General features: G+C 47.3%; 1 protein-coding gene across 1 annotated transcript in view; it reads right to left on the minus strand.

The window, feature by feature from the left end:
- Nucleotides 1-23,002, minus strand: part of WDR59 (WD repeat domain 59) — a 43,683-nt gene that overhangs the window by 13,037 nt on the left and 7,644 nt on the right. Inside the window, exons 5-17 of the mRNA XM_010083043.1 lie at nt 21,935-21,972; nt 19,914-20,002; nt 19,337-19,453; nt 18,305-18,382; nt 17,122-17,278; nt 15,360-15,439; nt 13,085-13,217; nt 9,905-10,029; nt 8,859-9,023; nt 7,948-8,043; nt 6,686-6,842; nt 5,329-5,398; nt 4,886-5,039 (exon numbers count right to left, since the gene is read on the minus strand). Coding sequence (XP_010081345.1) covers nt 4,886-5,039; nt 5,329-5,398; nt 6,686-6,842; nt 7,948-8,043; nt 8,859-9,023; nt 9,905-10,029; nt 13,085-13,217; nt 15,360-15,439; nt 17,122-17,278; nt 18,305-18,382; nt 19,337-19,453; nt 19,914-20,002; nt 21,935-21,972 — 1,459 coding nt within the window. The remainder of the gene's footprint in view (nt 1-4,885; nt 5,040-5,328; nt 5,399-6,685; nt 6,843-7,947; nt 8,044-8,858; nt 9,024-9,904; nt 10,030-13,084; nt 13,218-15,359; nt 15,440-17,121; nt 17,279-18,304; nt 18,383-19,336; nt 19,454-19,913; nt 20,003-21,934; nt 21,973-23,002) is intronic.

The raw sequence follows: 23,002 nt of genomic DNA on the forward strand, positions 1-23,002 counted from the left end.
AAGCCTTGACAGAGTCAAGTAAATTACTTCTGGTTTCTTTCACCTATTATTTGCTAGTATAGTCTTAGAGCTGTTGTAATTAATAAGGCTTGATCCTATTATACCAAGTTAAATTAGGTGTTACAGAATTCTATTTATTCTCTGCTGTCTTATGAAGAGATAGCATGAAGGACAGCAGCTGTGAAAAAACAGTTGTTCACAGAGACATTAAGAAAAATGGACCTAAAGAGATCATCTTTAAATTGAAATGGAGTTTTCTAAGCCTTGCCTATGCTTGGCAGATGAGTGATGAGATAACAATTGCCCAGATTTACAGCACAGTTTGAGCAGCACTGATATCATCGAGTGATGTTCAAGCTTGAGGGACATGTGGACCTGACTAATGGAAAAGGACTGTCAAAGCAGCCCGGGAAGGGCAAGTGCCAGGAGGAGGGAGGAGGTGCCAGAGGGGCTGGGCGTGCAACCACTCCAACTGACTGCAGGGTGGTGCGGTTCCACGGGCTGGGAGAAAATCACAAATTAAGGAGAAATTCTATTAATTGCTCCAGGAAATAAGACTTTATGGTGCATTGCACTGAGAATCCTCAGCTCATTTTAATGAGATGACAGATCGTTGTCAGCAACTCAACCGGTTTGTTTCTTCCACAGCTCTTAAGTGATCCTCCCTCTCCAGCAAGGCTTAATCTTTTTCAGAAATGAGGTGCTCTCATGTCAGTCTCATCAGCTGGTTGATGACGCATAATAATCACTCAGCTCCTCTGCAGTGCATTCTCTGCCTTCTAGAGGCTGATCCTTTCTTACACTTCCAATTACTCCTTGGCATCCTTTCCTGACTGCTAGGCCAGGTCAAACAGGCATGCTGTAGGTCGGTGTTTGTACCCTGCAAACCAGTGTCCGCTCCTGTCCACTTACATGTGCATTCACTCTGACTGAAGCCCCAAGCCCCGTGTGGACTGCAAGTCCCCCACCTCTGTGCAGGTTACTCAAAGGCAGGCAGGTGGCATTTTATTCTTGGGCCCTTGGGCAGAAGACAGGGTTATGTCAAGGACAGTATTAGCACAGCGCACAGTACCGGGAAGTCGTTAATTGCTTGTATGGACCAACGTCGCCGGGCAGAGCGAGGAGACATCTGTATGTGAAAACATTATACCCAGGAAAAGGGAAGAAAGACACCAAGAAAATTAAAGACAAAGGTAAATAAACTGAAAAGTGCCCTGAACCAGTAGAATAAAAGATAATGTTCCCAGTAGTTCTGTTACACAACAAACAGTTCCAAGTCACGATCCCCCCTTTCATCCACACACAATACAACATGACCTACGGCCCTGGCAAAGCAAGGGCTGCTGCGGCCGTGCCCCACACCAGCCTCTGTGGAAGACTTTGGCAACCACAAATCTGAATAAAGTCTTCCACACAGAGTTGTATTACTGCAAGAAGCACCAAACGGCTTCATGCGACCTTGTTCATACCATTAATCGACAGCGGAGCAAAGGATAACACCCTGGTGCTCCACATGCCAGGCTCCTACTCTAACCAGTTTTACTCCTCTTGGCTGAAGAGGAAGGCAGCTAAGTGCAAACGGCATCATTTTTAATACAGCTGTCCAGTGTCATGGCACAGAAATCTGCATACTCAGATACCGCTTTAACATCCAGCATCCTCCAGGACTTCATTCCCCGCAAGCCACTGTATCTGCTCACCTTCATTTTGAACAGTAAAAGCCACATGTCAGGATACCAGAAGGGATGCAGACACCCTGCTACGTGGCAGCGCCATGTGGAAATTGCCATCATGTGTTGAGGAACTCATTCAGGCTGAGTAAGCAATCAAATTCACTGACTGACTATGCAGGACAGCTCCAAAGTAGGCTTTCATTATGAACTTGCAGATATTTCATTATGTGCTCAATGCAGTATTATAGCAACAATAAACGGAATCTCTCAAAGCATCTTACTGTGCACTCACTTGAAAAAAAAAATTCTGTTATAGTTCTGTAAAAGTCAGAGTAAAAAGAGTTATTTGTGTCATGTGGAATGTATTTTACACTTATTTCTAGCTGATGACAGGCAGTCAGGACCACCAGCCATGTCTCCAGCCTCTACCTTCCCTTGCATCTCCCTGCTGGGAGAGTCCGGCAGCCAGGGAGCCGAGGGGCGAGGCTGGTGGCAGGGCCCCGCAGAAAGAGAGAGGAGAAGACTGCAGCCTTGTGCTGCAGGTTCCTCCACCAGGCCTTGCAAGAGAAGAAGAGGGTTACCTGAAGGAAATTCAGTATAGTGGAGAAGCAACAAAACTAAGCTCAGGCTCTCCCCAGAGTCCTGCTCTCCTGTAGGCAGCCGCTGCTGCCAGCCTCCCCTCCCATGTGCAGCGGGACTGAGAGGTCTGCAGCCAGGTGGGCGCCAGGCAAAGCCTGAGAGGTGCCCCGAGAGGTAGCAGTTTCCAAGCTCTGACAAATTCCCCAATGGGAAGCATGAGGACACCGCTGTCACCACCCCTGTGTGCAGCTGTCCCTCAGGCAAGGCTGAGCTGTCCCCAGGTCCCCACTGGCACAACCTTCTAACTGGGGAGAGAAAGACACAGCCAGGGCACCTTCTTTAAGGGACAACCAGGTTGGAAAACAGTGATGGTGCTGCCACAGTACAGATACAGCTTCTCCTTTCTGCTGACTACTATTTTGTCATGGGGCTTTTTTGAGAGGTGAAAAAGAGGAAGGAACAAAGGAAAAGTGTGCATGTGTGAATAAAAAGCGAGAAAGACATATATATGTGTGCATCTGCATGTGTGTATATATACATACAGACACACATTTAAATGAGCACAGAAAGGCTCAGTGCCAGGTTTAGTTTCATTTCGGTTTACTAAGGAGGTCTCTGTTGGGTTCAAAAAAAAATGTCTTCATGGGAACATGACATATCTCCGGTCTAGTAATGGGCAAATTCAATTTGTTTCCTAACAGTAGTGATGCCAGTGGTTGCTACAGGGGATTTAAATACCTGGTTATCACTGACAAATTCAGTTTTGAGGCTGAAGTTATATCACATGAGAGTTTAACACACAAAATCTTAATTTTTCTTTAATGCAAATACAAAATACAAGCTTCAGAGCAAGAAGCTAGCTAGACTCAGAGCCTGGGCTTTTTAAAATCCTCACAATGAAATGACAGAGAAACATGTAGCATTGATCTAATAGAGGCCATGACATCAACTCCTGAAGAATCAGAAAATCTTTGCTGAAGGGAGATACAGAGTTTTTAATCCATTTGGGTTTCTTTTTTAAACTATTTTATCTGCAAGAACACTGGAGCTAGCTCCCTGCTAGGGTCCTTACACTTCTTCCTACCCAGCATGCAAACTTAGCAGGGGGAAGGGGAACACAGGAATTTTCTCTGGCTTTCAGCAGACATGGCTACACACATGCTTTGTTCTCTTGACTTTTTTTCCCCCTGACAAAAATCTTGTTGCCATCAATACAAGGGCTAGGGAGACAGGTCACATGAAATTGCACCAAGCTGCTCCTACATGTTATTTTTAGCCTTGTCTGTCATCTTAGAGAGCTGCATGTCAGAGACAAGCATGCTGCAGAGGACAGAGGTAGCTCTTTAAATAAACTCTCCTGCAAAGACTAGAACAGGCTGTAACTCTTGTACCAGGCAGCATCATTTTCTCTTCTCATCAAAATTAAGTTTGGGGTGGGGGGGAACAGAACAGGGACTCCCGAGAGGCTTCTGGGGTCTGTATGGAGGCAAAGCTCACAATAGGGAGACAGGCTTGCCCCATGGCCAGTAGGTGTAATCACTAACTCACATCACGTAAGCAGGACACAGTCCCAGAGGAGTCAGCTGTCATGTCCAGGAATACTGAAAAATTATGACCTCTTTCACTGCCCAGTGAGGATGAGAGCTCAAGGCTCTGATTTTCCCCCTGCTCTTGGATAGGAGTTCCCAAGCTCCTCTGCGGCACAGTGCAGACCGCTCTTGGCTTTCCCTGGGGCACCTGGAAGCTATCCATTGCTGCAGTAGATGTGTGCCCTCCACACGGACAGTGGGCAAACTATTCAAATGCCTGACTTCTCAGGCTCTTGGTGGAAGCTTACTGTATTTTTGCTAGCCACTTCACCCCCTGCTGAAGCACAGAGAGTTTGTTTCTGAGCAAGCTGCACGGCTGATTGCTCCCACAGCATCTGCTCTGGGCACACTGGGCCCTCAGCTGCTTCAGAACTACCCTACAGCCACCCTACAATTACCAACGGGTCTTCCTCACCCACTATGCCCTGTAAGGAAACAACCCCACTCTCCTCCAAAGCCTGGCTCGTAAACAGCAATGACAGCAAGACCTACACCTAACCCAGATGTACGTGGATTGGAAGATCTTTGGAGAATCATGTAGCAATGATTTTTGTTTAAAACAGTCCAAAGGGGCACGCATCCCTGAAAGAGACATGTTATAGAAATAACCCAAATATAACCCATAATCCAGGAGAGGTGGTCAGTAAGCTTTAGACAGCCACAACCCTTTGCAGTTACATACATCAGGGAGGGCAGAAAAAAGCAGCATGTCCTATATGTACTTATCTGGAGACTACAGCTTCTTAAGTGTGAGATTTTAACCCTACATAATGCAAAAGGAGATGGTGTAATGCACTGAAGGAAGCTGTGATGGTCAGTGTACAGAGATATCGAAATAAGCAGGTCAATGCTAGAGAGAATTGGTAAAGAAGTTACTAATAGGAGATAAATCCATGTGACATTTTAACAGAGCTGCCTGTAAAAGAACACCTTCATGAGAGGAATATGAAGCTTCTGTTACCAGCAATGCTCACACCTATATGAAAGGAACACAAAACACAAAAGCTGAAGGGTTAGGAAAGGCTCTTTTGGTCTGGTACTTACCCTCTCTTTGTAGTAGAAGGAGCTAATGGAGACCTGCTCCTTCTCACTGCGTGTCGGACTCCCGCTGTACAGCCGCAGATTGCCTGGAGTCTCTGTGCGGATCTTCATGGGAGTAATGAGGCCACTATGGTATGCTGATAAAGCTGACAGGGACCTAGAAACAAGAGAATACACTTTTGGGAGCTTACACCCACCAGACTGCCCTGGAGGCTCACACTGACATCTCCACTGACCCAAGCTGCTAGCAATGCTTCAGGTGTGTTGAAAGAGTCCCTGCTGAGGGCCAGCGATAGAAGGGACCAGCCTCTCCGTGTCCAGGGCACAGCTAACACTAGAGGTCACTGCTTTCTGAGAGTCAGTGTAGCTCCAGTGTAGGATGTGACACCCTCCCGCCTTCCTGCCCACGACAGCGGCATACCTCAAACACAATGCAGGGTACCCACCTGGGCGTGGGCTCCGTAGGGGACACCGCACGGTGCATGGTCATGGGTCTCGTGAAATACACCAGGTACCCTGGAAAGAGAGGACATGGCATAAAGACCACGCAAGGCAAAGCAGAGTACCCAGGGGTGGTTTACCCAGGGAAACCTGGTCCTTTAAGGTACAGTCAAGGGGCTGGGTGCCTAGCCACTGCCCTGAGCACTTTTAAACTACAAGTCGGCAATCCCATTTTCTCAACCCAAATCTACTGCTAACCCATTAAAGAGCATGTTTTGTTGAGATGACTGTCTTAAAAGCACCAACACAAGTGGCTTACAGATGCTAGAGAAAAGACAGTAAAAGAAAATGAGCAAATACATACTCATGGTTTAACTCTTCATCAGAACTTCTCAAGCACTTTGGTATTCCAGAGGCAAGTCAGGTGATGTTTAGCTATGCAGACAAGCCACTGCAGCTTGTATGACTCTTCTCTCCAAAAGGATAACCCAAGCCATCCGAAGCCAACTCCAAAGCACTCTCTCAAGAGCCTTACCCCATTCGTTACAGCATCTCAAGTGTCTTTAGCCACCCACTCTTGCAAGAGTCCCAGGACTCAGGAGGTTTCACTGAGCCTATTCAATGCAATACTACTGTTTTACTTTTGCTGGGAATTCACTGAGGCCTGTATGAAGAGCAGCTTGCAAGACATGCTCAAGCTGGGATGCAGTCAGGTCCGGAGGAGGCACGGTTGCATCTGAAACAGCTCAGTGAAACTTAACAGCTCTTACTCAGACCATAACCTGTTTTTTTGAAGGATGTGCTTTGCACTGTACACCCTCCTGGAAACCTGGACGTGATTGTACCTCCCTGCCATTTATGAGAAGTTTCCCAATGACCTCGAGAAAGCTATTTTGGACAACAGAAAGGGTACAGAATGAGAAGAGTGTTTAGTAACAAGAATACAGCTTCAGCAAGGGGTAAGTTCAACCCTAAATCACAGTAATTTCTTGAAGACTGAGAGACAGAATACATCCAGCAGTTTGATGCTGGTAGGAGAGAACTAGGCAGCGAAAACAGCTACTCCCAGTCTTCTGTAAAAGCTCTGTCAATGTCTCTGGCATGCCACAAGCCAAAGGCCATGTCTTCAACTAGTCTTGGATTTCCACATCCTAAAATCCCACATGTAACGTCAACTGCAAACAGTTGCCACCTAGTCTCATTATCTATAAATTTATCACAACATCACTACTTTAATACCATTTCCTACTCACTGCACGGCAGTGACCAAAGCCTCATCTTGTTCAGAGGCAAGAGTTCCCCAAGATATGAGAAGGACCATTCCCCTGGTAGCTGTTGTAACATATCAGTGATGGGGCTAACCTGCACCACAGAACCTGGCTCCAGAGGTCCGTGGAAATGGGATGTTAGAGTCCTGGTAGGAGCCATAGGCATTGGAGACCCGGGCGAACGTGGGCAAGGGGGGTGTTACGGAGTTTGACAAAGCGTAGGGATTGCTGGACGTGCTGTCCTCTTGGTTCTGAAACAAAAGTTACCCAAGGTCACACGCCTGCTGCCACAGGAGGGATACCCCGCTGCAGCACTGGGCATCGCAGCACCGCGCAGCCTCACGGAAGGTGCTTGTCCTTCGAGCCGGAGCAGACGAAGCACAGAGCATGGAATATCACCAGCTGCGGGGGGTCAAATGCAGGTTCGGAGTCTTGAAGTGAGGAAGGCAGGTGACCTCAGGGGACCTCAGGCCTATCCATAGGAATTTGGGCAAAAATCTGCATGTATTTGGATAGAGAGTACTAGAGCTTAGGTTTAAAGGAATTCGCAGCAGTGCCTGGCTTGAGTCATCAGATTTCCATACAATGGAAAAAGTTCCCACTCTTACAACATTACTGCTGAAACCAAACAGAATTAAGCCTTTCCATGTAAAAAAAGCCCTGAGGAGACTCTCCAATCTTCTCCTGAATGCTAAAAACACTCACTCTGGTACACTTCACCCACACACAGACCTCATACCTGACACTGGGATGCTGAATAGGTATCACAGATCTCTCAGCTAAGGGCAGAGTGTGACTTGGATTCATCTGCAGGATCATCCCTACAAAACCTCAGCACGAGGCTTCAGAAAAAACAGACTTTCACAGCTTTTTTTTTTTTTAAGGGAAGAAAATTAAGACCCTAGAATAGGACTAGCAGGAACTTTGACTAGAACTGAGGAGCTAAAGACATCTGCCACTGCCTTTCAGACAGGAATGAATCCATCAGCTTCCTGAGGCCTCTTATCTTTTCTCACAGACGATAACCGTGACCTGGCACTCAGGGAGATATACTTAGAGCTGGGAAGCTACCATGCACCACTAAGATGCTCCAGCCCCTAGTCATTAAAATCAGTGAGCATGCAGAGCTCCCCAAAGCAGCAAACCCTCAGGGCCTGATTTCTGGAAACAAAACACACCTAATCGCCTGCTCAGTTTTCTTCAACATTAACCAGAAGTGCTTACACAAATGTAATGGCCAGTCACAGGGGTCTATTTACACATCTAATGAGCCCGGACTCTCACTGCAAAGTCAGAAGTGTGGAACACAGGAGAAGACAACAAACTGGGGCAGAAAGCCCACGCAGTCCTCCATACCACAACAGACTCCAGCCAGGAGACCAGCTGACGCAGGCAGGGCTCCAGGCAGCTCTGGTTCCGCTTCACTTTCTGCAGAGAAGTATCTTTCAAGATCTGAAATACACACAAGATACTGCTTGAAACATGGTTACATCCCCACCTTCCCCACATCCTTTTGTGTCTGCAGAGCAGCTAAGAGGCCAGGATCCAGAGAGGCCAAAGACATCCCCCATCATCCACTGGAGCCACACTGACCCACTGGTGTGCCGTCTGCTTTGAGGAATGGCTGTGAGCTTTCATCAGAGCACTGAGGGTCCACCCAGACACTCTGAGGCAGGATTTGGGCTTCTACACTACTGTAGTCCATACATTCCACACCCATTCGTGGCAACCTGGATCAGTTTTTTTTTTCCAGGAAGGAACCCAAATTGATCCATCAACTTGCTGCTGGGGAAGGGATTTCATCATCAATAGGACTTCCTACAGCAGATGACCAAACGACTGGTCTGGAATTAGCAGAGCCCATGTATAAAGCCCCCTCATTTTTAAAACTGTTTTTGGAGGAGAGCAGGAAGCAACATCCCAGCTCAAAATTATCATCTTTCTGCAGCTGGATGCCTAGCTGGTTGTTTTGTCTATTACAGAGTTGGGGGCAACTGCATGAGGAGATGGATGCTAGGGACCCTCACACAACTTACATCACATAGGAATACAGAAACAGTGAAGAACACATGTTCAAAAAAGCACCTGTGGAGAAAGACAAAGACTGGGCTGCGAGCCCCACAAAAACCTCATCCTGGGAGCTCCACAATGTATCAGAACTGGTATGTCTTCAGCAAGGTCAGATGTTTTATTGTGTCAGTAATCTAGACACAATCAAGTCTCCAACATCTGTATATTTATAAAGACAGTGTACACTCCCCACGCACCTTCAGCAGCTTTGCCTTCATGGAGGCGGTGATCGAGGTCGGGTTGATGAACTGGAAGGACGGTGCAGCGTTATTGGGATACTGGACAGGGAACATCACCAGCATCCTGACTCTGTGGTTGCCGCAGTGCACTGACACTGTACAGCTACGACTCACTGCATCCATCTGTGTGAGGGAAAGCAATTGCTCTCTAGTTAGATCTCCAAGGACCTTTAAACTTAGAGTGGCTTAAATTCATGCTGAGGGGCTGATTCCTCCGCACACCCATAAGACGAAGTCATGCTGTTCTCAAGGGCAGTGAACATAGCGACAGCAAAAAATCCCAGGCAGATGGGGAAAGACTCGGCTCACACCAGCAGACTGCCAGTCCAGCATCCGGAGAGCACAGCCAGCCCAGGCTGCGCCAGGAATCCGGCTCTGCTCCCAACAGCCACTGCAGCCCAGCCCACTCCACCTGGCCGTGGAGAGCTCCAGGCCCAGCGCAGCAGCAACAGGCACCACCTCAGATCACATACCACTGTCTCAGAATACACCAGGATCAGGACACGAGCTGTGAAACCACAGGGGTGGGGACAGGAGACAGGCACCTGCCCCAAACCTCCCATCCCAGTGCAGTGCTGTGCCTCCAGCCAGCTTCAATGCACTGAGGAGGGTCTGGTGTGTGAGGGAGATACCAAAACTGAGGGGGAGAGTGCGGGATAGGGAGGGCTCAGCAGGTCGGGTTCAGAAACTGTTGAAATGAGATCGGCTGCACTTAGTGGAACATGTCACCTTCCACTCTGCAGTCTAGGCAGAGAGGAAAACACCGTCCAGCCTCCTCAGGCCCAGCACCAGTGTCCTTACTGTGCTGAAATAGTTCCCTCACTCCCAGTGTCCGGGATTATCCTCTTTCCTACTACCCCTGGCCAAGAGGATCTCTACAGCTCAAAATAAACCTTGTTTACAGGCAGCAGTCACTGCAGCAAAGAAGGTTCCCCTCAAAAAGCTCCGACGAGCCAGCCTGCCCACATCCCCTCCTAACAAGCCAGCAAAAGGAAACTCTTTACCTCCACATTGACATTCCGGATCTGCACGTTGATCAGTGAAAACTCCTGCTGCAGTGTTTGAGGCAGCCCCAGTTGGTCCGTTTTCTTTCCCACCAGGGGGTCATTTAGGAAATCTTCTTTTAAGGCTGACAGGAAAGATGGAAAACAGGTTGAGACAAGTTACAACGGACAGACTTTTGGCACATGATGCCAGAAGGCAGCCAAGACAGCAGGCTTTTCTCTGCTCTTCTGACACATGGAGGCTCGAGTTTTACCTGGCAACAACATGCAAGCTGGAGGCTTTCAGCTATTGTTTAAAGGCAGCCTTCTGAACCTTCCTCTTCAAAAAATGAAACCAGGTTTCCCGGGAAGTTTACAGAAGCCACCTGTACTCTGTACAACACTAAACAGTCTGTCTCTACTCCTTTGAGACCCCTTCTCCTGCCAGTCACAAACAGCTGAACTGGAGCCGCTCGGTTCAAGAACTGCTGCCAAAGCAGTGTCCTGGAGGAGTTCTGGTCTTTGGGACCCACACTCCACCACTCTTGGCTTTCAGGGAACGCTTCCAAAGCATAAGGTGGCTTTGGGAGAGAGAAGAGGGTATTTCTGGCCCTACGAGAGGCTTAATTCATCTGTAGCAGCCATCTGCATTTAATGTTGCAAGGGTCTCTAGCGCTTTAACAGTCTTGAAAGAATCCCCTAAATGCTGGGTCTAGCTGTCCAGTTCCACTGCCAGCAGTTTTCAGGCGGACAATAACCCCTGAAAGCCAGAATACATTTAAACACCCAGGCAAGCACTGCAGGATGCAAGAAATCATGGTTAAGATAGCCAACTTGACTGAGCTGCAGAAGAACTGGTCTCTGCCTCTGTTCGTGCCTGGCTTTTGCCTTGCCTCTTGCTATGTACCCCCATGAGGGCAGGGGCAGCTCCTTCTGAAGGGGTTTCGTTTTGGCATCACTTCCTAAAAAGACCAAATATGTTTTTTGATGATGATTCCAAGGACACAAGGGAAGTCCTGATTATTCAGCTGTCATTCTCATCCTTGGACTATCATATTCCACAGACTATTCCTAGGGGAAAAAAAAAAAAAAAGGACAAGAAATGCAAAAAAGCTGTCCTTTTACAGGCATTTGCCTAAAAGTCACTGACTTTGCTGCTAGGACAAATATATCTGGTTTTACTGCTGCCCAGTGGGTTTGAATTTGGATAGGCAGGATGCTCAGCTACTCACTCCTGCTTGTGATTTTATTACAGTGCTTAGATATACCTCACAAAAGGGAGCTGAAAAGGGGATTAAAGGAAGATCAGTGTCTCTCAGGGAAGATAATTATTTCTAGCTCAAGACACCACATAGCTCACTGAAAAGCCATCTCTGAGTTTCCCAATATGGGCAGTACCCTCCTTTTGTCTTCTACTCTCATTCCCTTCCAATCAGTTTCTAATCCCCAAAAGCCCACGTATTTGTCTAGATTCCCGAAGATCCTTTATCGGCAGCAGCCAGTGAAGAGAGCTGTACACTGAAAACACAGCTGGAGGGCTTTCTGATTTATCTGAAGAACAGTGTTCTCTTCAAAGATCCCCCAAAATGCTTTATTAATGTAACATGGAGACTTTGCAGCTGAAATGCAGCCACCTCCAGGGTGAAACATCAATAGTCCACAATAGCTTTTAGGCTAAAAGGAACTGAAATTCTTACCTATGGACTTGCTTGTACATTGATGCTGCAGTCACGGTATTTGCAGCAAAATCTACCCTGCTACAGAAAAGCCATTTTCATTTCCTGAGGCCGCAAGGGAAACCTTGACAGCCTGAACCAAAGCCAGACCCACACAGAAACCACACAGGACACATGAACGTGACCTCATCAGGGACAGTGAAAGAGTTAACTCTCTCCCATGGAAAAAGAGAGGTCAGGCAGCCAGAATGAGAACACTGAATGCTCCCAGCTGGAGAGAGAGCGGCTGTGCTTCCCCATGCAGTACTGCTCATGGCAAACACAGGTAACTAGGGCTCTCTCGATCACACTATAAAACACTCATGTAGACAGTGGTGCTGACAACTTCTAGAAACTTGTTCTGCTGGCACACAGGACAGGTGTTAGAGAGGAAATTCACTGGGATTTGCTGGGCAGGAAACTTCCAGTTAGGAAGAGATGCCTTCCCTAAGGGACCTCACAGCTGTATCCTTTACTCAGAGGACAGATATTAGACCACTTCCTCCCCTTCTCCCCAGTTTGTTGGCAAGTCAAAGGGAGAATCCAACTGCTTTCCTGTAAGCCCTTCCCATGGAGATCCCCTGTAGCACCCTGCTACATTACAGAAAGGAACGGTGAATTTAAATCCAAGCCGACACAAAGTCATGGGAGCACCCAGTTCTTCTCCCTCAGCATTAGATACAGGAGTCTGTCTAGATAGCTTTTCACGTGCACATCATCACAATGGGTCTCAGCTTCTGGTATCTGCACTCCTCAAACACTAAAACCCTGAATGTTTAACCTCGCCAGAGCCTTAGCCACACAAACCCTCCTTTGCATTCCCTCCTTGTTTGCCTTCTCTTCCATATAAGCCAAATCACTGCTTTCTGTTAAAGCCTCTGACCCATTCCCACCCACCCATCTGGTACTCAGAGGTCAGAGGTACCATCCTTGCCCCTCTGCTCTGCCAGCCTGCAGACACCTCTTGTCAGTATGCGATGAACAAAAATGCATGGGCGCTCTCTGTACTACTTCTGGTGGCTGGGAGAAGACGCCAGCAAGCATCTCCATGCTGGATCAGTTCACACAGCAGAAGTGTTTAGGTACCAGGTGTGATGGAAGCAGTTTGTGTCCGAGTGCCTTACCCATACGCTCCCCTCTCCTGTGGGCTCATCTCTCAGCTAAACTGCACCACCTTCTTAAGAGCCAGAACTGACTTTCCAATTACCTTATTTTTGGCACAAAGCCACAACTATAACCTAAAGACAATTCAATTAAATTCTACTAGTGACAAGGAAGAGCTCTTTTTTACAGCTAGATTGACATCACTCTGTTAGAGGAGGTAGGACCATCCTGAGAAAACCCTAGTGTCGGGGAATCCATTAATCTTTGAAACAGCACCAGTTTGTGCTTTGCCCACAATGTTATTTTCTGTACCAAGATGCACCATCTTCCCAATGCAAAGAGAGCTGGTGTTTGAAGTTCCACGATCCATCACTTCTCTCACCTTCCTCATCCCCATGCCCAGAGTTGTGCGGAGGCTCAGAGTCCTGGGGGTGAAGGGTCTTGTCTGGCTCTGGCAGATGAGAAATCCCATCGATGAGGTCCTCAACTCCATCCAGGATATCGTTAGCGCACAGCTGAAAGAACAAACACACCCAAACGCTGTACAACAGAAACCAAGCTGCGGACAGAGCCACCACTAAACAAATAATTTCTCCAGGGAGCTGGATTTGCAAGGTAGGGCTGTCCACGACCTCAGCATTGTTTCTGTGACAAAGACAGGTAATCTTCCACTTTCCACCTCTGTTGCCTGGCCAAATCTCCCGCTCCCTTACAAAGCCACTTAACTGACATGGCTAGTCAAAGTAACAGAGGTTTTACTTTAATCAAAACTAAAGCTGATATGACTTTAATTCCTTTAATTAGTCAAAACTGGTTTCATTTTTTTAGATCAGACATAATAGTAGCACACTTTCTGCTTTGGATATTTACACTCCAGTAGGATCTAGAGAACCAGGTGCACACGAGGGTCCCTAGTGTTCCAGATCCTGTATCAAAAAGAGACCGTGAAAACTTGTATTTTAAGTTCAGCACAAGAAAACAGGGAAGATGAAGAGAAGGAACACGGGGAGGAGAAAGGATAAGGGTGCAATGGAGCAAATTACAGCATTGGTCACCACTAACATGCCATCATGTGTATAGCTTGATCCAGACAAAGACAAGGACAAAAGAGCTGGAGCCAGCAGAGGAAAAGTACAGGCTCTGACATGGATGAACAATTGGTTTAAAGACAGGAAAGAAACAAAATATTCACAAATATATCAGGCAGGAGTAAAGGGTCATTTTTCATAGAGAAGGTTTTTTACAGACCTACAGGACTCCTGCAGGATCTGTGCTGGGAACACATGCTTCTCAACATATTCATTAAAAACCTGGAATAGGAGGTGAATAGCGACATGACCAGGTTTGCTGATGCCACCAAGTTATTCAGGGTAGTAACAAGAGTGGCTGACTGCAAACAATCACAGAAGGACCTTACAGGAGTAACTGTATTAAAATGAAAGATGAACTTCAGTTCAGATAAATATAAAGCAATGCATACAGGGGAAAAACAGCAAGTCCAAGTTGACTAAGGGAACAAGATGTAGAGGCCAGACTAAACTGATTGTTTTCATGGAATTATGCCTGACAATTTAAAAAACAAAATGAGTACTGGGAATTCTTTGGAAAGAACAAAGTCCAGATTCCCATCCTAAAAAGTATACAGTAGAACTGAAAAACGGTCAAGAAAGCCAAAAGGACAACCAAAGTTCTTGTACAAGGGATGAAGTAAATCAAGATCTTTTGACCTGAAAAAGGAGGCAGCTGAGGAGGGACATGATGGAGGTCTACAGAATCATGAGCAGCACAGACAAGATGTCTGCTCATCTCATCATCAATGCAATGGAACTAGCAGGTTGCAAAATAAACAAATGGAAGGAGCTTTTTTCCATACAACATGCAAAAGAGCCATGAAACTCCTTGTTCATAGGATATTTAAGGCAACAGAAACTTGCACAGGTCCAAAAAAAGACAGGACAAGTCTATGGAAATGAAACTCATCAAGCTCTGCTAAATACAAAGATGCCAGACTCAATGAGCCCCTAAGCTGCAAACTGCAGGAGGCTGGGAGGGCATTTGAGAGAAACATCACTCCATACTTGCCTTCTTGCCTCGTTCTTATCCTCTTCCAAGACACCCAGAGCTGAAGATGAGATAGGGCAACATAGGCAGGCCACATGAACCTCTGGTCTGACCCAGCGCTGCTGTTCTAGTAATTGCATCAGCAGTTTGTAACTGCTGCCAGACAGCAGAACAGCAGGATTCACACTGCCCACACCAGGCTGAGAGCAGCTGAGGAAGTAGAGGGCACAATCCCTACATTTACCTGATAGTTACAATGCCAAGAAAGAGTCATACAGACTTGCAGCCACGGAGGTGGCGTCTTCAGAGGCAATGCAAGCAGTAACTGACCTCCGCCCTCCCCAAGTGACTTCTATGCTTACACAACGAAGCAGCCCTGCCCTTCCACAAAAGCCTCTGAGGCACAGAGAGGCCTCATCAGAGGTCTCCTTGGGGATGCTTCTGGGCTGGAGCTGAAGAGGAAACTGAAGTGGCAGCTGGCTGCTGTCTCTGCAGCTCTAGGATATCAGAGGAGCAACTGGGAGTGCAAGGAAAGAGAGGTGAATCCAGCCTCTAAGAAAACCGTCTAGAGTTCAAGAGCAAAAGTGTTCACATACCCTCTGCAGCTGAGAGTCAATCCGCCACATCCGCAGAGTCTGATCACGGGACCACGTAACCAGCTGGTAGTCTTTAGAACCTAAAAAGGACAGAAAAAACTTATAGAACCTGCTGAAAACAGACTAATCTCAGCCCTGCATTTAGTGAAAACAGATTCAAGCAAGCCAGCAGGGAGATCCAATGGATAAGGCACTAAACCGAAAGGCAGAGTGAGTCCTCTTCTGCTTTGAATTGAGCAAGGTGCACCAGCCTGTGTGCCCCCTTCCACAAGGGTTACCACACCTCCAATGGGGTACAATTCACAGGTTAAAAGAAAAAGTATAATAAATATGACGCAAGTTTTCCAACTAGGAATGAAGATCTACTACAATACTTATTTAAATATAAGAAATAATAGAGTTGTGAAACAGATTTTAATGGTAACTGTAAAGTCAAAATATCTTTTAGTTCATCATATCTGTTTCAAGATGCAGATGTTTTCAAACATTTCTAAGCAAAGAGAAGCTGGTTCTACTGTCCCCCTTTTTCCTTCTGAAAGACTTGGACGATGCCAAGACAAGCTCAGGTTGTAACAAAACACATCTAGCCACATCCTATCTCTCAACAGATAAAGGTACACAGATTCATTCATGCCCATGTTTAGGCCTTATGATTTAAGTTTCCCCTGTCCAACAGCTGCTACACTAAAATTTTGCTGCTGCACAGCTGCTTCCTACTCTGCTGAGGCACAGGGGCTGTCTAAATACAGCACAACCGCCTCTGTGGAAGGAGATTTGCACTATCTTGGTTATCTCCACATTGAAGCAGACTTGGAATGCTCATATGATTGATTTCTGTTCCTTGAGACAAGCATGACTTCCAGCCTCGGATATGTATCTATTAACTCAGCTAAGACAACACAGCTGTGGTTCAAGCCTGCTTGAATGTTCATTCACAAGCTGCCTTAGACTGCGCCTCCAGATCCTAACACGGTTCTTTTTGAAAGAGGAAAAGCAAATTGGAGAGAAGAAGATGACTTATCTGAATTGCCCCAGCAGCTGGTGTCAGAGGGCTGGACCAGAACTTTTACACAGCACTGCAAAGCAGTACCACAAGTGACACCGAAGCCAGACGTGCTCATTCTGTCAATGGCAGCTGAGGTGCTGGAAAAAAAGCTGCGTTCTGCGTGGTTATCCAACCTCTAATATGGGATCTCTTATATTTAGCTGTCTACTCAGGAAAATTTAGTCAGAATTGAACTAACAGTAGCCTCTCTATCCCACACTCTCCCCTTCCCTGCCTTTGCCAGCACACAGATAAGATGGATTCACTGGTTTTGCGGTCTGGGATATGCTGGAGGCTGCTGATCCAGGCAGAGATGGGAGGGGTTAACTGGTTAGACTGCAGCTCTGAGCAGGGGGAGGGTGCCTGCAGTCATGCACCCATCTAATAGTTTGTACAATTTTTTCTGAAAGATCCATTTAAAAATTGATGCACAGGAGAGTGGAAGCAATTAGAGTCACCGTTGATCCACTCAGCATTCGGTGGATTTGCTTTGTTAACGTGGAAACAGGGCAATGCTTCTGTGGGCAGTGCTGTAAAACCAGTACAAAACAGCTGGAACTCGAGGGGGGGCAGGAAAGCAGGTAGGAGCTACTCCAAGGAAAGACAAGAGTCAACTGGTGATAGCACAAGCACTGCAGCCGGGAGCCAGGCCTCCCCACCCCTGGTTAGCCAATGGCCACAGCGCAGGGGAAAGAGCACATCCAGCCCTGAACTCACCTTCTTTCTGCTTCCTCCACTGAAACTCCAGCACCACGTCATCGTGTCCCACAAAAGTGTGGACGGGCGTGTTCAAGTCAAAGACATTCCAGAGAAGGAGACTGTTCTCTCGCCGGAGCTGCGGGACCATCACTGTCACCAGTCCATTGCTGAAAGGCTTGAGAGAGGAACACCCTTCCAGTTAGCCTTGGGGAATTATGCTCCCATGCTGTTGTTATACTCGCATTTTTCCTTTCCCTTTTCAGCAAGCACGCCTGTGTTTTAAAGGAGCTCAAGACAAAACAGAACCAGGCCTAAAACCGGGAGGGTCCAAGACAACTGCTGTGCTAAAACAGCAGCTTACAAGGGATAAGACGTGGTATACCAAGACATTCGATGCAGCTCACTACAGATTAACCATTTCTTTCTGCTGCTTCCTCACTTTTCAGCTGTGAGGCTGGAGGGAGTTCACCCTTGACTTTTCACATGGGATCCTTATGGCAATTTGCCTGGAGCTGGAAAAATTGCTGCCTGGGGACTGAGCCCCAGCAGCTGCTCAGGGTCACAATGCTCAGAGGAACACTGGAACCCAGTCCTAAACCCCCCACCATGGGGAAGGGGATCAAAGATTCAAGGCACAGCACTGGCTTCAGGCCACATTTAGATGTCTGGGGAAAAGAATGGATATGACTGATGTTAAGAGCCTTAGCTTCACATGGCTGGGTGCTTGCTCTATAAAAGGCAACAGTTCTTGGATTTGATATGCTGTAAGAGCCCACTGTGGCACACTTGAAAACCCTGGGAGTCGAGAAGGCACTCAGAGAGGACAGCAGACCGCTGCTTTGCTCTGTGAAACAGCTACCAATGCTGGAACTACTGAGTGGAAAAACAGGACAGTGAGAGCAGCAGCAACTTCCCGAGCCTCCTGCTCCCAGAGCCAACCACCCTGCACCTGGGTTTTTCCCCTCCAGGACAATGATGCTGAAGACTGGGATCTCACACCACTAGTCATTCCTTTTCCCAAGTGCCCCCATTGCAGACACAGCTTTTCTAGACCTTTTAAGCACTAAGAGGGATTTTTAAAATCAATTGTGGACAGCAGTAGAACTGGTGAGAAGCCCTTCAGCTGTTCTTCTTTATTTCATGTCTCTCTGTGCATTTGCCCTCACAGCACAAGTGGGGCTGGTGGGAGTTTCTCACTCACCGTGTATCTTGCCTTCCAGACGGGAACCTGGCAGGGAAGGATATTGAGGTATTTCCGAGGCTGACGATAATCCCAGAACTAAAAAAAAAAACACAAAACAAAAAGACAAGCAAGGGCAGGAGTCAGCTGGCTATACTTTAAGGCTGCAGTTTTCCATGTGGCTTGCAGATAGGATGAAAAACATGCTAGGGTGCCCACAGCATCATTAGTAAACTATTCATTAACAGCAGAGAAGGCCCCAAAGGACAAATATCAAGCTATCAGCAAGGGGCAACATCCCTTAGACAAGGAGTGACTCGGGGTCATCTTCACAGTGATCATAGCTTGAGTAATTAGAGCAGGGAGACAGGCAGCCTGCTCAGGCTTTCAGAGCTACAAGGTGCCCTGCAGGCTCCCAGCCAATGTGCCAGTCCAGACTGGAGGCAGGCCCACCCTGCTGTTGCTGCTAATTTTGTAATGAAGAATCTAACCTTTTGCTTTGCTAGAATACACATCGATTGCATTTGCCTCACAGCTTAGCTAAATGTGAATGAACTCCATTTGGCTGACTTACAAAGCACACTATTTCCCTTCAAGTAAAAGGCTCTGCATGGCAGTGCTTGCAGGCAGTCTCTTACTGATAACCCAACTGAACATGAGTTTGGGAACCCCAAGGGCTGCAGTATGTCTCCCCCAAGTTGCTGTACTCAGCTTGAGGTTGGCAACATCGCATTCTGGGGAGAAGGCTCTTCTGGCATGTGTGGCCAGCTCCCTTCTGGCAAGCAACAATCAGAGGCAGTTGTTTTCAGCTTCAGCGCTGCCCAAACCACCACAGATATGTGGCAAACATATGCGCACCCATCCTGTAATGACTCCTCTGCCTGTTCTGTAAATGCACCCCTGGCTCAACACACACAGGCTGCCAGAAATCCAATAATAAGGATCCAGATCTTGCCAATGGCAAGCACTCCCCAAGACGTCAGCAAGAGTAGAAGGGGATCTGCCCCACCACCCTGACATCTCCCAAGCAGAGGTCCCAGAAGCAATACTTACCCTGACAGAGTTGTCCTGGCTGGAAGTGGCCAGCGTATACTCGTTGTCAGGATGCCAATCCAGACCGTGGATTTTAGAGAGATGAGCTGCCAAGTACTCTACTGCAGTGCTAGGTTTCTGCAAGGAGAGACATTTCCCTGCTCAGCACAGGACTCCTGAAATTTGGTCCAGTTCTTTGGCATAAAAAGAGACACTTGAACAAGGGCAGGACAGGTAGAACACCCTCCTGCTGGGGAAAAGCAAAGAGCTCAGCAAAAGTAGTTGAAGGAAAGGTCCTGTGAAGGTGTAGCAAATTCCAGTCACAAAGTGCAGCCCTGAACCACTCTTTATACTCAGTAAAACAATTAAGTACTAGGAGATCGAAAGCAAAATGTTAATGAACGCAATTTCTGGGGAAGGCTATCTACATGCTCTCTTCAGGTTTGTGGGCTACATCATCTCTCTGCTTTAAATCAACCCAGCTGAGAGATTTGGGATAAAGTAGTACATTTTTCTCAGTATTTATCTGTGACCAGAGGGATGTCTGTATTGGGTAGGCAGCAATATGCACAAACTTCTCAAAAACCGCTCAGCTCACCCTTTTGTCCCATATTCGGACATCCCCATCATGGCTTGTCGCTAAACAGTTGGCATTTTTCTTGTTCCATTTCACCTGGGAAGCTCCAGCTGCAGCACAAACACAGCAGGTCAATACAAGGAATTAAATGTCACAAAAAAGTAATGGATCCTTAACCTGGGCTTAGAGCTGCTCTTCTTAGAACAGGACAGGCAGTTCAGAGGAAAGATATCCAGCATGAAGGATGTATGAAAATTACTAACTCCTAATTCCTCAGTTTAGTGTTTGTGTCAAAGATCTCAAAGCAAGAGCGTTCCAGTTACACACTTAGAGATCTTCATTGCAATTTCTATCCATGGGTTGTACCTGCTAAAAATATTCATGTCCATGAGCTTAGATGGAGCGACTTCCCACACGCAAGAACTGCAGGTTCTTCACCCGCCTCCCAAATCCCTTCTGTTTTCATCCAAGCTGATTCCAGGTGCTCAAGGATTGATTTATTTGTCTCTCTACACTATCTGTTGCTATACAGGGAACCAGAGTTATTGATCTATTATTAAAATACAGGTGTAGGAGAAGGCTGCAGTGCAAGTGGACCTCGTGCCTTGCCAGCTGGAGTGGATCAGAATGCCCAACTGTCAAAATACAGTACAGAAATCAAAGACATCAATGGCATTGTAAAGATATCACTATATGAGATCACGAGGAACTCAGTCAAGGGCCTCAAATCAGAGGCTGTTTGGTTATTTCTCATAAGAAGCAAAACACAGCTTCAGTTGACACAGATTGTTCAGACATTGTAAGAGAAATGTATGTTCTGTTCATCCTTATTCTGCCAGTATAATCAAAACATTTTAAGCCACCAGAAAGGTGCGGTCCATGAGAAAGCTACAGGGATCTCAGTCTGCTGCTATTCCCCCCCTTCACTACCTGCCTCCTGCTGCACAGTGAGCAGATTCATCCTGACAACCTGGCAAAAAGCTAGTCCGGGAGAAAAAAGGCTGATTGATTTGATCCACTCACTGAAGGGTACACAAATGTCTGGACCAGCACTAAACAGAATCGGGCATGGGAGGAAGCTTTCTGGGGAGCCAGCTGCTGGGCCGGCTTAGCTGACCCGTGAAACCTCAGCCCAGGCACCAGAACCAAACGCTCCTTCTCTGTGGTTCAGAAGAGGTTTTGCATCGCTGTGACAGAGAGCTTTGCTGTCTGGGAGCGAAGGGGGAGCTACTGCAGATGTGCAGCCTAAGGAGATCTAAGCAGCAGAGCGTAAGAGATATGCGTGATGACGACTGCTAGAGTACTGGTAACGTAACTCAGGAAAAGGATGTTTTGCTCATCAGCCGTACCCAGTTCCAACACGCAGCCGGTGAGGACTGACGCACAGCACCTGCCAGCCAGGTGGTATCAGAGGTGACTGGACAGTTGCACCACCACCAGCCATGACAAGTATCTTTCCACAGCAAGCGCAGTCCAAAGAGAGCACCTTCGTGTCACCGCCGCTAGCGCCTGCATTCTGAAGGTGCCCCGGGGAAGCAGACAAAGCTGGTTAACGTACCCAGCCCCTCAGTGAGAAGGGGGCAGGCTGGCAATTGGCAGCGTTCAACACCACTGCCTGGGTTGCGGTTTAGTTTCTCAGCCGATTCACTCAAACACAGAAGGACATGGAGAAATTGCCGACAGACAACACAGGACAAGCCGTGCAAGAGGGTGGTTGGAAAGAAGTTACTCATGTCTAGAAGGCACAAACACCATATGACCATCCACCAATTTTAGGACAGACAGTCTCAAACACCACCACTGTCCTCCGTGCCTGGGAACTTCCAAAGGGCTCCACATCCCTTCTGCATTCTGCTCCTCTAAAAGGAGCTATGAACTGGAGCCTCTCAGGCCACTACTGCATGGGACAACCACACATGGTGTCTCTTCTGTACTCTGCCCCATCCAGGCTCAGAGCGCAAAGGGAGGGAGGAATCACAGCAGGGACATAGGACACAACATAGGTACTAAGCAAGACTGTATCACACACACACCATACTTACCGACTGCAGAGAGCGAGACTGTAGGCTTCCTGGTGTCTCTGAAACACAACATGGCTAACGTGAGTACCCACAGCACAGCCCGGCACGTCCAGCCTCCCCAGTGAGCTCCTTGCTATTCCAGGACTAATTTTATTGCTGCCTCTTGGGAGCTAATGTGCCTTCAAAATACACCACTTTAAGTGGAATAAAGAAAGAGGTGACCAGCTGGAGGACAACAGCCACCACATAGAGGAGCAAGTTTAGGACAAAGAATAGAGCTGAAGGGGATGAGAGGGAGGAGAAACATGTGCCAAGTGTGGCATGGTGCAACTGGGCAGGCAAGGAAGCACTGAGCTCACAAAGTGTTGCTGCAGGAAGCAACAAAACAGCCTTTCCCAGGAGGATTAAAAGGAACAGAGCGGTGGAAAAACTTGACAAAAACCACTGATGTGTTTGTCAAGCCTTTGCAGACCCTGATTCAAGGCAGATGGAGCAGCGACTTCAGAGCAAAGACTTCATGTCTAGCATATAACAAAAAAATTAGTAGGAAATAAGCCCAGCTGCGTGCAGACTCTACAGACCAAACTCTGCAGTGGCAGAAGCCAGTGCAGCACCATGACAACTCCTAGCAGCCAGGACATGGATCAAGGCAATCATTTGCTCTTTGACCTTGCTCCTCAGGAAGTCACCTGCCCTTTCATGAAAAATGACACTGAAAATGAGAAATATTGTCTTCAGCTTTTTGTGTTTGCTGAAAAGCAGAACATTGGAACAGGCTACCCAGGGAGGTGGTTGAGTCACCATCCCTGGAGGTGTTCAAGAAACGTGTAGATGTGGTGCTTAGGGACACGGTTTAGTGAGTTAGGTGGTGTTGGGTTGGACTTGATGATCCTTGAGGTCTTTTCCAACCTTAATGATTCTATGATTTTCTGGAATGGACTGCACCTCAGTTCAATTCTTAGTTCCTCTAAGAATTTCTGCCCAAACAAAAAGTTATTTTGCGTGAAAAATTAAGTGGGGAATTTCCGGCTACCCTTTCGGCAGGGCTACCTCCCTAGGTTGTCATTAGAGACAGCCGCTTTCGCAGGA

Source organism: Pterocles gutturalis, unplaced genomic scaffold (assembly GCF_000699245.1).
Source record: "Pterocles gutturalis isolate BGI_N339 unplaced genomic scaffold, ASM69924v1 scaffold15830, whole genome shotgun sequence".
NCBI classification, from domain to species: Eukaryota; Metazoa; Chordata; class Aves; order Pterocliformes; family Pteroclidae; genus Pterocles; species Pterocles gutturalis.